The sequence below is a fragment of the Myotis nattereri genome, assembly GCF_964212035.1.
Source record: "Myotis nattereri genome assembly, chromosome: 7".
Taxonomy (NCBI): Eukaryota; Metazoa; Chordata; class Mammalia; order Chiroptera; family Vespertilionidae; genus Myotis; species Myotis nattereri.
The window spans coordinates 26,003,451-26,015,709 of record NC_138082.1 but is presented as its reverse complement, the minus strand read 5'-3'; the positions used below and the strand labels follow the sequence as shown (position 1 = coordinate 26,015,709).

General features: G+C 43.3%; 1 protein-coding gene across 1 annotated transcript in view; it reads left to right on the top strand.

Moving 5' to 3' along the window:
- Positions 1 to 11,865, top strand: part of SERPINE2 (serpin family E member 2) — a 54,252-nt gene extending 42,387 nt beyond the window's left edge. Inside the window, exons 5-9 of the mRNA XM_081095500.1 lie at positions 3,407 to 3,605; positions 5,236 to 5,336; positions 7,845 to 7,931; positions 10,259 to 10,342; positions 11,239 to 11,865. Coding sequence (XP_080951626.1) covers positions 3,407 to 3,605; positions 5,236 to 5,336; positions 7,845 to 7,931; positions 10,259 to 10,342; positions 11,239 to 11,276 — 509 coding nt within the window. The 3' untranslated portion in view covers positions 11,277 to 11,865. The remainder of the gene's footprint in view (positions 1 to 3,406; positions 3,606 to 5,235; positions 5,337 to 7,844; positions 7,932 to 10,258; positions 10,343 to 11,238) is intronic.
- Positions 11,866 to 12,259: the final 394 nt, after the last annotated feature.

The following is a 12,259-nucleotide window of genomic DNA, read 5'->3' as shown; positions in this document are numbered from 1 at the left end:
AGAGGTGGTATTTCAAAGTATTCTTTTTCTTTATTTCAATTTTAAATTTTAAAGATGTATCCATTTTGCAATCAGGAAACAAAAACATGGCCCACTTCTGCTGCCATTACCACAGCATAGATAACTGAGTCTGGTGTTTGCATTTTAAACCTGGTTTTATCAAAGCATTGGTGGTCCGATTAACATTACTCTTCTTTTCACTGTATATGTTAGCCTTGACGTCTCTAACCTATACCAGCACGTGTGTTTTCCATGTATTTCCTTTGTATATTCAGTACGAATTAGCTTCAAGCACTGTTCAACATTTCGCTAGCTGCCCGATTCTTAAATTAGGGAATGCTTTATGTGAGGGATGCAATAAACAAAGTCACTTTCCTCTTATTTATTATTCATCACCCTTCTTGGTAAAATGTTGTCATTCACTCAATAAACTTTTTAAAAAGTCCTGCAGAAACGTATCATGTGAAGCAACTGAGGATAAGAAAAGGCTCTTTTGCCCCAAAGTTGGAATCAAGAAGACTCTAGCAGAATGCTAGCATGGCCATCAGCTCAGAGCCAAAGTGCAGCTGTGTTATCTTAAGGCCAATTTTTGCACACATTCCCCATTCTAACAAAATAAAAAGTGAGGGGACCTCATTTACTGTATGTTTCAGTAGTCAAAGATGAAAATGCAAGGAATTCCACAGACATTCCCAAAAGATTTAAAGCTGCCCCACACCAGCTTCCCAAATACCCTTTCTTTGTCTGATTCATCCTGCCCAGAAGCGGGGTTTCTCTTGGTGGATCAATTCTGTTTCAACTGTTTGAGCAGCAACCTAACACTTAGGAAGTGAAGTGTTTTTACAAAACTGCTGACATCAGTAGATGTGTGCAGATATATTCTCATTTCATTTTCACAGCTCTGTAAGGTAGACACTGTTATCCCATTGCACAGATAAATAAACTAAGACCTGGATAAGGAATTTGCCCAAGTCCAAGAGCTAGTGTGTGTCAGAGCCAGGATTTGAATCCAGGTCCTATAACTCCAGATCTCATGTCTTTGACCTCTGCGCTTGCCTTCCATAAGGCAACACTGTGAAAGCAGTGCTTTCGGGACTGAGTGGGAGGAGAGGACACATGATATTTTTGTCTCCTGGCTCCTCAAGCTGCCAAGTAAAGATAAGCATGGAAGGGGTTTGTTCCGAGGGATCCTAGCTGACATTTGTCATCAGCCCCTGTGATCAGAAGCAGAAGCAGAGCCAGGGAGAAAGGAATCTTGAGGCAGACGTGAGTGACTGGATATAAATGGTGAGTTAATGATGTCTCCAGTCGAGGCTGGATTAACCGGCGGAAATAGGCGCTGTCTCCTCGCCTCAAGCACACTCACCTCATAAGTTTTTATTATTCATGACCCCAATCCTTATCTGAACATTAAACACTTCTAGAAGTGGTTAATGAATACCTCTAGGTGCTTATTCCTCGCCCTGGGGTAATCATTTATTAACTGCTTCCCACATTTCAGTTTCTAAAAATTAGCTCTGCCAGAGGAGGGACCTAATGTTTTCTTTGAGGATTAAAGGGATTATTAGGAAGTGATTTTTTTCTCACTTTCCCATGGATTTTTTCCATTTCTTCTGAGACCACTGTGTTATGCAGGGTAAAAGCAGAGATGAGGGTCCCGTGTTTGCATTATAGGTAGCCCCAAGACAAACCCGGGCCAGCCTGAGCCTGCACATGCACAGATTGCCACATATTTCTTTCTTAAGAGGAACCTGCAATGTCACCCTGTAGTGTCAGCCATTCTAATTGCTTCACTATTTTCATCATATTTCATAGTTAAAAGTGTTTGTTATGTAACAAAGACAAGTTCACTGTCTCTCTGCCACCCTTCCCCCATCTGTGGAGACCTGACGTGGATGTTATCTGTCTCCAGTGCAGTGATTGGCAAAGGTCCTCTTCAAAGAAAAGGCAATCATGAGAGAAATCACTTTCTCTTTCCTCTTTTCCTTAAACATGGTGTCCTTCTAGGTCATTTAGAGGAAGAGGAAGAGAGGGCCCTGCTCAGTGGGCACTCACCCTGGGTCTGGCCCTGCTAAGTCCCTTACATGTATTTTTTTTTTTTTTTTCACGTTTAATCATCTCAACAACCCCAGGATAAGGAGTTTGCCCAAGTCCAAGAGCTAGTGTATGTCAGAACCAGGATTTCAATCCAAGTCCTGTAACTCCAGATCTCTTACACTGGTGTCTCCATCCTCCATGCTCAGAGGCACACAGAGGTTAAATAGCCTCACCAAGGTTGCCGAGTTTTTCTTAAAAAGTTTCAGATTTGTTTAATAAAACTTTTCAGAAATCCACTATAAGTCTAGAAATGCTGGTTTTCCACTCACCACATTATTTTTATAACTCAGTACATGCCGAATGTAGAGGTTCCATGGGATCCTAAAGTGCTCTGTCGAAGACTTTCCCCAGGGAGCTGGTAGCCTCTCTGGGCCCGTCCCCATGAGCTGGGCTTCTCGCCAGTGCCCATCGTGACTACACATTTTTTCACTCTCATCCGAGATGCTCAGGCAGGCTGCTCAGTTGCTAAATGTTTTGAATATTTTACATGGGATAAAAGGGTTCTAAGATCAGATTAGTTTGGGAGATCTGGGGATAACTAGGGTTAAACAGTTTTCTTCAGACTATCTCAGAGCCTTTATAATGTTGGTATTATATTCTCTGCAAGAAGCGATGGTCCAGTGCTTCCTAAACTCACAGGGTATGGAACCCAGTTTGTCCACCGAGCATCTTGCAAGTTGCAAGAGTTCTCTACACGACATTTTGACAAATACTGATTAAGTCATTCTTGGTTTGTTATTAGTAAGCACGAGTACCACAAATTATCTAAGAGCCCTAATGAAAGTTACTGGAATGAATGAAGAGTGAGCAGGGAGTCAGGGTAGTGAAGTAGGAAGATGGTCTTTGGCATTAGACATACTGACCCCAGGTCCTGGTGCTCCACTTCTTAGCCCTGTGTCCCTTGGCAAGTTACCGAATTCCTCTAATGGTAGCTTCCCTAGTGGTAACACAGACCTCTTATACCTACCTTATGGGACACTGTGATTGTAACTGTGTGGAAATGCTTGGTATGGGCTGGCACAGATTGGGCCCTAAACAATGGAAGCTGTTTATTCCTTCCCTCCCTTCTCTTCAACATGCACACATAGTCTTGGCCAAAAGAATCCTTCTCCGGCAGCTCAAATTCATTTCTTTATTCATATGATAAGGCTCAACTTCTTGCAAAGCACTGTATTCTAAGTGCCTTTGTCCTAAGGAAGCTATTTTGCATGGCTGTCTTTCTTCTGAATCTACCATGGTGACCAGCGGTCACTCCCACCACGTTTGGAAGTCATCAAGGGCCTACTGAACCTGCCTCTGATTTCTTTAGGGTCAGCAAGCACCCCCAATGGCTTATGGTACAACTTCATTGAACTGCCCTACCACGGGGAGAGCATCAGCATGCTGATTGCGCTGCCGAGCGAGAGCTCCACCCCACTCTCGGCCATCATCCCTCACATCAGCACCAAGACCATAGACAGCTGGACCAGCATGATGGTGCCCAAGAGGGTGCAGGTCGTCTTGCCCAAGTAAGTGGCTCCTTTCCCTGAAGGAGAAAACAGCGGAAGTGCTCAATCCTTGATGGTGATTGTGCCAGATACCAGACAACACGAGGCTAAAATCTGGCCCATCACGACGCCCACTTGATTGTGCAGAAATCGCATGGTCAGAATGCAAGGCTGTGCTTGTGGGAAAGTTTGTTGTTCTTCCCGTGCTCCTGATATGGCCAGCTCATGCCAGTGGAGGAGAGAAGGCAGATGGCCTCCGAGCCTCCACAAAACCCCAAGCTCCACACATGTCTCATTTGTTCAAAAAACTGGAAAACACATGCATGTCATCATGTTAATATGATGAAATTACAGTAAAGTTCAGTAGCGTTTTTTTTATAAGGAGCTTCATTTTAGTTATTTATATTTTAACTGGAAGTTACTGAAGACCAAGGCCCAGAAGGTAGGTGGTAAGGGAATATTTTGAAACCACCAAGCAGAATCCATACATTAGTATCTAGGGAAGTTTTTCTCTTATATCCTGAAAGTGTAAGACAGATGGAATTTGTGCTGTCAAGACTTGAATCCAAGGGAAACGTCATCCCAGATTCTGTCTGAATCCTGAATTTCTAACAGATCAGAGAATGCCTTGTTTTGCCTAGATTGTGAAGGGGGGCAATGATGGCTTCCTTTTACGAACTTTTTAACATAAGTGTTTGGCCCGTCTCTGGGTTTTTAACCACCCAGACCTCAGTGTGGTGGTAACTTCCCATTCTAATAGCTTTTAATTTCCAGTCACTGAGTTAAGAAATCAGAGAAGTACGTTGATAATAAGTATTAGTAATCTTCCCAAGATTATTTTTTGTTGTAAAATAAGCCTTTACATAGGCAATGCTTGGTATAAAGGAATGAGATGGTGACATTGTTGGTAAATTACAATGATAATTAATGGCTAATTGCCATTCCTACCCATCTGTGGTGAGAATCCATTCACCTACCCTGTTGCTCTCCCACAGGATGTGATCAAAGCTGGTAAAATATCCCCTGATGGCACCTTGAATAGCTGACATGTGGGTGCTGTAAGGCCAGATAGCCTACACATATTCAAGAAACCAGTATTACACCCAAATACAGTACCATTTCCATGTCCCCTATTCCCAACGTTTGCTCTCATTTTAACATTCTGAGATGCTTTCAGAATCTCTCCATGAACCAGCAGGAATGCATCTCCTCTCTTTTGACCATCCCCAGTCCTGGTGAGGATGGTGGCTCTTACGGCAGCCAAGGTGATGGCTCTTTGGTTGGATGCGGGGAAGGACTGTAGACATTGCAGAGTGTAGACACTTGTCAACACCTGGCATCTCCCGTCCACACAAGAGAAGGTGCTCCTGTGGGTCTCCCTGAGACTGGAACAGGGAGCCTGTTGCATGTGAGGATGAGAGAGCCGCCACTTGCTGTTACTATATGTGCTGCTAATGCCAGCCGAGGGTCTCAGGGATGAGTTGTTCTCTAATTACCGTGGGATGAAGATTTACAATGCAATTTAGATCGGTGTTCAGAGCGTGCTTAAAAAGAAGCTGTTTGTAAACATTTTCCCACTGGCACTGATTATATCATTGTATATCATTCATAGCCTAGTGATTTTTCCTCCTATTTCCTGCTTTCATGCTAGGTTCACAGCCACAGCAGAAATGGATCTGAAGGAGCCGCTGAAAGTTCTTGGCATCACCGAGATGTTTGACCCATCCAAGGCAAATTTTGCTAAAATAACAAGTATGTTCAGTTTAAACTGTATTCTTAAACTTGAAGACTTTGTTACAAATGGAGTCTCTGATTTGTTCAGAAAGGAAAGGTCAAAATTACAAATGTGTTGACCTAAAACTCTCCAAGGTTTAATTTGATATATGGCCCAGTGTTGCTGTTGATCCTTAGTCATTTCAATTAGAAGTTCAGTCATCCCTGCATTTCACTTGTACTTTTTCTGTGAAGCCCACGTAACTCTCTACACAGGTAAAGAAGTATTTTGTGTAGTGCCTCTATTACTGAAAAATTTGGCCCTTATGTAGGTATTAGTTGTTATTTTTTCAAATGCACACTTGTCCCCTATGTTTGAAAAATCAAGATATTTTGGGCTTTCAAATACTTATTCCCACCAAACAACAGCAGGCATGCACAGTATCCAGATATGTATTTTGGAAATTCATGCCCATTAATCTGAAATAATGTAAATTCAAAGAAGTCCGATTAGAATTTTTCTTTGCCAGAACTTCTAGGATACATCTGGTATGACATCCCTTCTTAGCCAACATAGGTACTTTTTCCTGGAGCTATGTGTGAATGGTCAGTACTTTGTCTTTTTTAATTTGGGGCATAGCAACCTCTTCCCATAGGAAAGTCATGGTTTAAACCAGCCGTGGGCAAACTACGGCCCGCGGGCCGGATCCGGCCCGTTTGAAATGAATAAAACTAAAAAAAAAAAAAGAAGACCGTACCCTTTTATGTAATGATGTCTACTTTGAATTTATATTAGTTCACACAAACACTCCATCCATGCTTTTGTTCCGGCCCTCAGGTCCAGTTTAAGAACCCATTGTGGCCCTCGAGTCAAAAAGTTTGCCCACCCCTGGTTTAAACACTACTTGCACTCCATTTTGTATTTTTTCCCTTGAATGCAAAGGCATTTGTTCATCACCAGCCTCAGGTGCCTGCTAGTGAACACCTGAGTGCCTGTCCCGGGCATACACTTGGCCCCCCTGGGGAAACGGCAGCGCATGGCTGTCCTGATGGTCTCCTCCTGTGAGCCAGACGCTCATCCCGGTCCAGCGGCGGCCCCATCACCTGGGAGCCTGTTGGAAATACATGATGCTGGGCCCAGCTCAGACCTACTGAATCAGAGTCTTCTCTTTACCAAATTCCTCAGCCCAATAACATTTGAGGAGCACAGTTTGAATATGCACTTTCCCCTCCCGGGTTATCCTGTGTAGCCTAAACACTTCATAGTGTCCCCAGGGAGTTCACAGGTGTTCAGAGGGAAGACCGTGCTCCCCAAATTCTCCTGAGACCTTCTGTTTAACCCTGCAGGTGACATGGCCCTGCAAAGGGGCCCCTCACTCACCATTGGTCACATTTAGAGCCAAGCATCGGTGCAGCCAATTTGAAACCAGATGGGGTGGTGAGCACACAGTACAATGTACAGCTGGTGGATTATAGAATCGTACACCTGAAATACAATATGTAATTTTATTAACTAATGTCACCCCGATAAATTTAAAATGAAATAAAACCAGATGACGCAAGAAGCGCTAGTTCCCTTTGCATCCTGACCCATGTCCAGTCAAGGCTACCATTACCCTTTGTTTGTGTTGCCCCTGAAAGCTGCCCCCAGTGGGGGTTGCTGGAATGGTAAGGATTTGCTAAGAAGGAAAGTGAATTCACTAAAAGGTTCCAGGGACAAAACTGCATTTCTGAGTCTGGCCCTCACAACAGTCTGACTGGTCTCCTGCTTGACTCTCTTCTCTTACTAATACACCCACGAGATGAGTGGCTTTTCTTGTGAAAAGCCAGCACCTACTCTGCCACTAACTTGCATGTGACTTAAGGGCAGACTTTTTTTAACACCCTGGGCCTTGGTTTCCCCATCTGTCAGTGCCACCTGAAATCCCTCCTGGATCTGACATTTGTAAGGGAAAAATAATGTTGGTTTGCTGCTTCTGGGTAACTGGGCTTCCTTTTTACAGCTCCGCTCTTTTTTTTTTTTTTTTAAAATATATTTTATTGATTTTTTTACAGAGAGGAAGGGAGAGAGATAGAGAGTTAGAAACATCGATGAGAGAGAGAAACATCGATCAGCTGCCTCCTGCACATCCCCCACTGGGGATGTGCCCGCAACCCAGGTACATGCCCTTGACCGGAATCGAACCTGGGACCCTCCAGTCCGCAGGCCCCCCCGACGCTCTGTCCACTGAGCCAAACCGGTTTCGGCAGCTCCGCTCTTTTTATTGTTTATGAAATTCTCAGTGATCGGAGTTGAATGGCTAGTGGCACTAACATATTTGGGGTCTGCGACTCCCTCCTCTTGAGTGATATCCCAGTTCTTTGAGCAGACATGGCAGGTGGCAGGCCTCCTACAGCCTTCAGTCACCGGGACTATGAGAGGTTGCTTCTCCACTGACACCGTTTAAGAACTGGGATTGGCCATGGCTGAGGTTCCTTTTCCAGCGACACAGATGGTCTGCATAGCAAACAAATGCTGTTGTTTTTTGTCTTATTTTCTGAAAACAGGGTCAGAAAACCTTCATGTTTCTCGCATATTGCAAAAAGCAAAAATTGAAGTCAGTGAAGACGGAACCAAAGCTTCAGCAGTCACCAGTAAGCCGGGGTCCTGGCGGGGCTGGTCCTGGTGCGGGGGTGAGGGGTGAGGAGTGAGGGGTGACGGGCATCCCCAGCTCACTCGTGGACTTAGGTCAGGTGCTGTGGGGTGACTGTTCGGACATGGTGGGAAATGAGACAGATTGAAGACCTGTGCCCATGGGCCTCTGAGTCTGTATCATTAAGGGAAGCACTTCAGTGAGAAAATTCCTTCGGGACGAGAGAGTCGACAAACTCTTTCTGTAAACTATGTATTTTCTGCTTTGTGGGCCCTCCCGGCTCCAAAGCAGCTACTCTGCCATTGAAGCGACAGAGCCGCAGAGATGATGCAAGCCAGAGGGCCCGGCTGTTTCTACAAAACTCGATGAAGGCAGGATCTGTCCCCACACGGCCTGAGCACAGCAGTGTGCCGAGACCTGCTCTTAGCAGGACAGAGCGCATTCTGGCTTCTATGGGCAGAGAAGACCAGTCTTCAGATAGAAACATAGCATAATAGCACTTAACTCACAGGAAACGAGTCAGTCGGGTTTACCCAGGACAAAGTGAAGAACTAGCACGCAGCTGCTGATTGGAGCAGGATGGCCGTGCAGCCTTTCTTGGTCATTTGAACATCCACATCGGCTTTCTCCTTGACGGCTCATATAATGAAGGAGGAAATGGAACAATCTTCGGTTGTTTCCTTTTTACCCCTTGATTATCCACATGAGATTGCTTGAATAGATATGACCAAGCCCTGTGAGCTCATAAAGTGAATCATATCTCAGCTACACGTGTAACTGGGTCAAGTATTTCTGGTCATTAAAAGTACCATTTATACCCACAGTGGACACGCTATTGCCTTTCTAAAATAAACATTTAATGTGTATTTCTTTAAAATAGAATTTGAAACAAAGACCTAGAATAAGAGAGGCTGGAATTTTGTAAATGCCTCCTGTCTTTTCTGGGTGCTTCTAAGTGACATCTAAGTTTTGCCCAAGTTATTGACCCATTTTGCCAACAGCATAACTATCAGGACTGGCTACATAATTCGCAGGGTTCTTCGCAAAATGAAAATATGGATCCCCTCGTTCAAAACTGATTGAGAATTTGAGATAGCAGCAGCAGGTCACTAAACCACATGTGGGGACCTTGTGAGTGTGGGGCCCTGTGTAACTGCCCAGGTCAGATCCTCATGAAGCCCAGCCCTGCTGTATTAGTCTGCTCAAGCTGCCATAACAAGTCCCAACAGAAATTCATTCTCACGCTTCTGGAGGCTGAAGTCCAAGATCTAGGTGTTGGCAGGGCTGGTTTCTCTTCAGTCCTCTCTCCTTGGCTTATGAATGTCTGCCTTCTCACTGTGTCCTCATAGGCCTTTTCTCTGTGGGTGTCCATCCCTGGTGTTTCCCTCTCTTCTCATAAGGACCCCAGTTTTATTGGATTAGGGCTCTACCTTCATGCCCTCATTTAAGTAAACACCTCCTTAAAGGCCCTATGTCCAAATACAGTCACGATGGAGATTAAGGCTTCAGCATATATGTTTTGAGGGTATTCGATTTAGTCCATAACACTTGCTCTTGAGTTGTTTTTAATAACCCTGGGTTGAATGCTGTATCCCAACATAGCTGCGGATGTTTTCTTTGTAATATCAAGCCCAGGTCATTAATGCTTTCTGGGGCTTGAACAAGAAGACCAGGTCAATGCAGCAAGCATGGGGCAGTTACACCTGGCACTACCTCGGGCTTATTAAATTGAAGCCACTGTTGGTAAGCATGGCAGAGTAAGCACGTCTAAGACCATGAACTAAAGAAGTTTGCTTTCTAAGTCCAATGTCTACACCAAGATGAGATGCACAACACATTAAGTCCCAACGAGTGGTCTATGTTGCCAATGGGAGGAAAACCTAGATTGTGCCAGAGGAAGAGGCACAGACTCAGAGGTTGAGCATGAAGCTGGGCTTTGATACACAGAAGGGATTCAAATCCGCTGAAAGGACCAGCTGCCTTCATCAGAAAGGCAGATGAAATAAATAGAAAACAGCCACTAATGATGGTGAACAAACATTGTGCTAAGACCTATAACATGTTTATGTCACTAAACCCTCATAGAAACCCTACAAGGAGTAAGTGCTTTTATTAAAGGTAATACTTGTGTAGACTAAATAAGATGGTAAAGGCAAAGGGCCTGGCCCATCATGGCTGTTCAGTACGTGGGGACCATTGGGCCTTTTATGATACGTCCAGCCCATGGAACAGGAATTAAGTGTGTCCCCAAACACCAGCATCAAGGCTCCATGGGGCCAGCTGTGGCCACACACTGGGTGCACAACATGTTTCCTTTTCTTCCCACAGCTGCGATTCTAATTGCAAGGTCATCTCCTCCCTGGTTTATAGTGGACAGACCTTTTCTATTTTTCATCCGACATAATCCTACAGGTAAGTGATTCTCCTCTTCCATTGGTTACAAGTTAGAATTCAGAAAGGTGGATTTGCATTACATTCAATGGTGCTGCTTTTAGTCTATTTCCCATGTGGCAACTATCGCAAGCACTTTAAATAATATAACCACACACATTGGAGAGAGACGAAAATCAGACTGTGTTTATAAAGTGTGATGGAATCTTTGAAACAAGGGCAAGATTGTATGTTTGTGTTGTTTGTTTGATCTTGTTTTTAACATGTAGAGAGCTCTGCCACCCTTTGAGCCATTTTTAACATCTATTGATTTTCTTTTAAATAAATGCAGTAAAATTTTATAAGAAGCTAGATGCCATCAACCTTTGTAAGCCCATTCCACGGTTAAGATTTGTAAATTCAGTGGATCTTGGCTCTTTGAGTCATTGGTTCAAACTTTAGCTCCATCTTTAAGGGTAACAGTAGTTCCTACCCCTTAGTACAACTCTGAAGAATAAATAATAGTGTCTTTGTGGAAAGATTGGGTTCATGTTGGTACAGAGTAGAAACGAATACAATTTAACTCTTACCCTTTTTAAATCAATAATATAAGCTAGTTCCTTATCCTCTTGTCTCATTACAAGTTCAATGTCATAATTAGTGTGCGCCCTAATCTCTAGCCACATGTGGCTATTTCACTTCAACTTTTAACTCATTTACATGAAATATAAATATATTTCAAGAGCTCAGTAGCCACATGTGACTCCTGGCTGCCATCCTGGACCATGAAGGTATAAACCATTTCCATTATTGCAGAAAGTTCTGTTGAGAGCAGTTAACTTTAAACTTACCCCAGGGACCTTCCCTTAAATGTGTCTTCCATCTTATTTTTTTAAAACTTTTTTACAGTCATGCATTGTTTTCTTTCAATTCTGCAGGTGCCTTCTTATTCATGGGGCAGATCAACAAACCCTGAAAGGTCCAACAGAAGAAGCCATGCAAAGCAAACCCAACTTTGCTATGAAGAGAAGACTCCTTGCCTACATCTCTCATAGTTCTGTTAAATATTTTTTTACATTCCTTTCTTTTTCAAAACTAGTTCTTAGGAACAGACTCAATGTTGTAAGCATTTCTATTCCAAGATGTGTTACAGGTGAGAAAAGGGTAGGATGGCTGGAACCCTGTACTGAGCAATGACTAGAGGGCTTCCAAATGTTTAAAAGAGTCTTTAAACTACTGAGTGGTTACCTAGGTAACAACCCTCTTGAGTATTTACTGTCCAGTTCAGGATTTTTGTTTTGTTTTGTTTAATGTATGGCTTTGCAGAAGACGTTGAATCAGTGTGATGGGGGGGAAAGACATTTTATCGTAGCTTTTACATTTTTATGAAAAAAAAATATTATTGGCCTTTTAAATTTTTTTTGGTCTCATCCAAAGTCTTGATAGTAAGCATTATTTGGGGGGTAGAAATAGTGAAATCTCTAGCCTCTTTGTGTTTTTGATGATGTTGTTGCTGTTGTTTTATAGAATGCACGTATTCACTAAAATAAAGTTTTAAAAACTAATGTCTTGCTAGACAAGGTTTGCTGTTGTGCAGTGTGCCTGTCGCTACTGGTCTTCTGTACTCTTTGGATTTGCATTTTTGTATTTTGTACAAAGTAAAAATAAAGTGTTATGAGTAGTAAAAAAAAAAAAGAAAAAAAAAAAAGGAAAGAAAGTTATTTGCCTACTATCTTAAAGCACAACACAAAAAACAGAGACTTGCCTGAGTGGCGTGCCTCCGTGGTTGAGCATCAACCTATGAACGAGGAGGTCACGGTTCGATTCCTAGTCAGGCACATGCCCAGGTTGCGGGCTTGATCCCCAGCGTAGGGTATGCAGGAGGCAGCCAATGAATGGTTCTCTCTCATCATTGATGTTTCTCTCTCCCTCTCCCTGACTCTCTGAAATCAGTGAAAA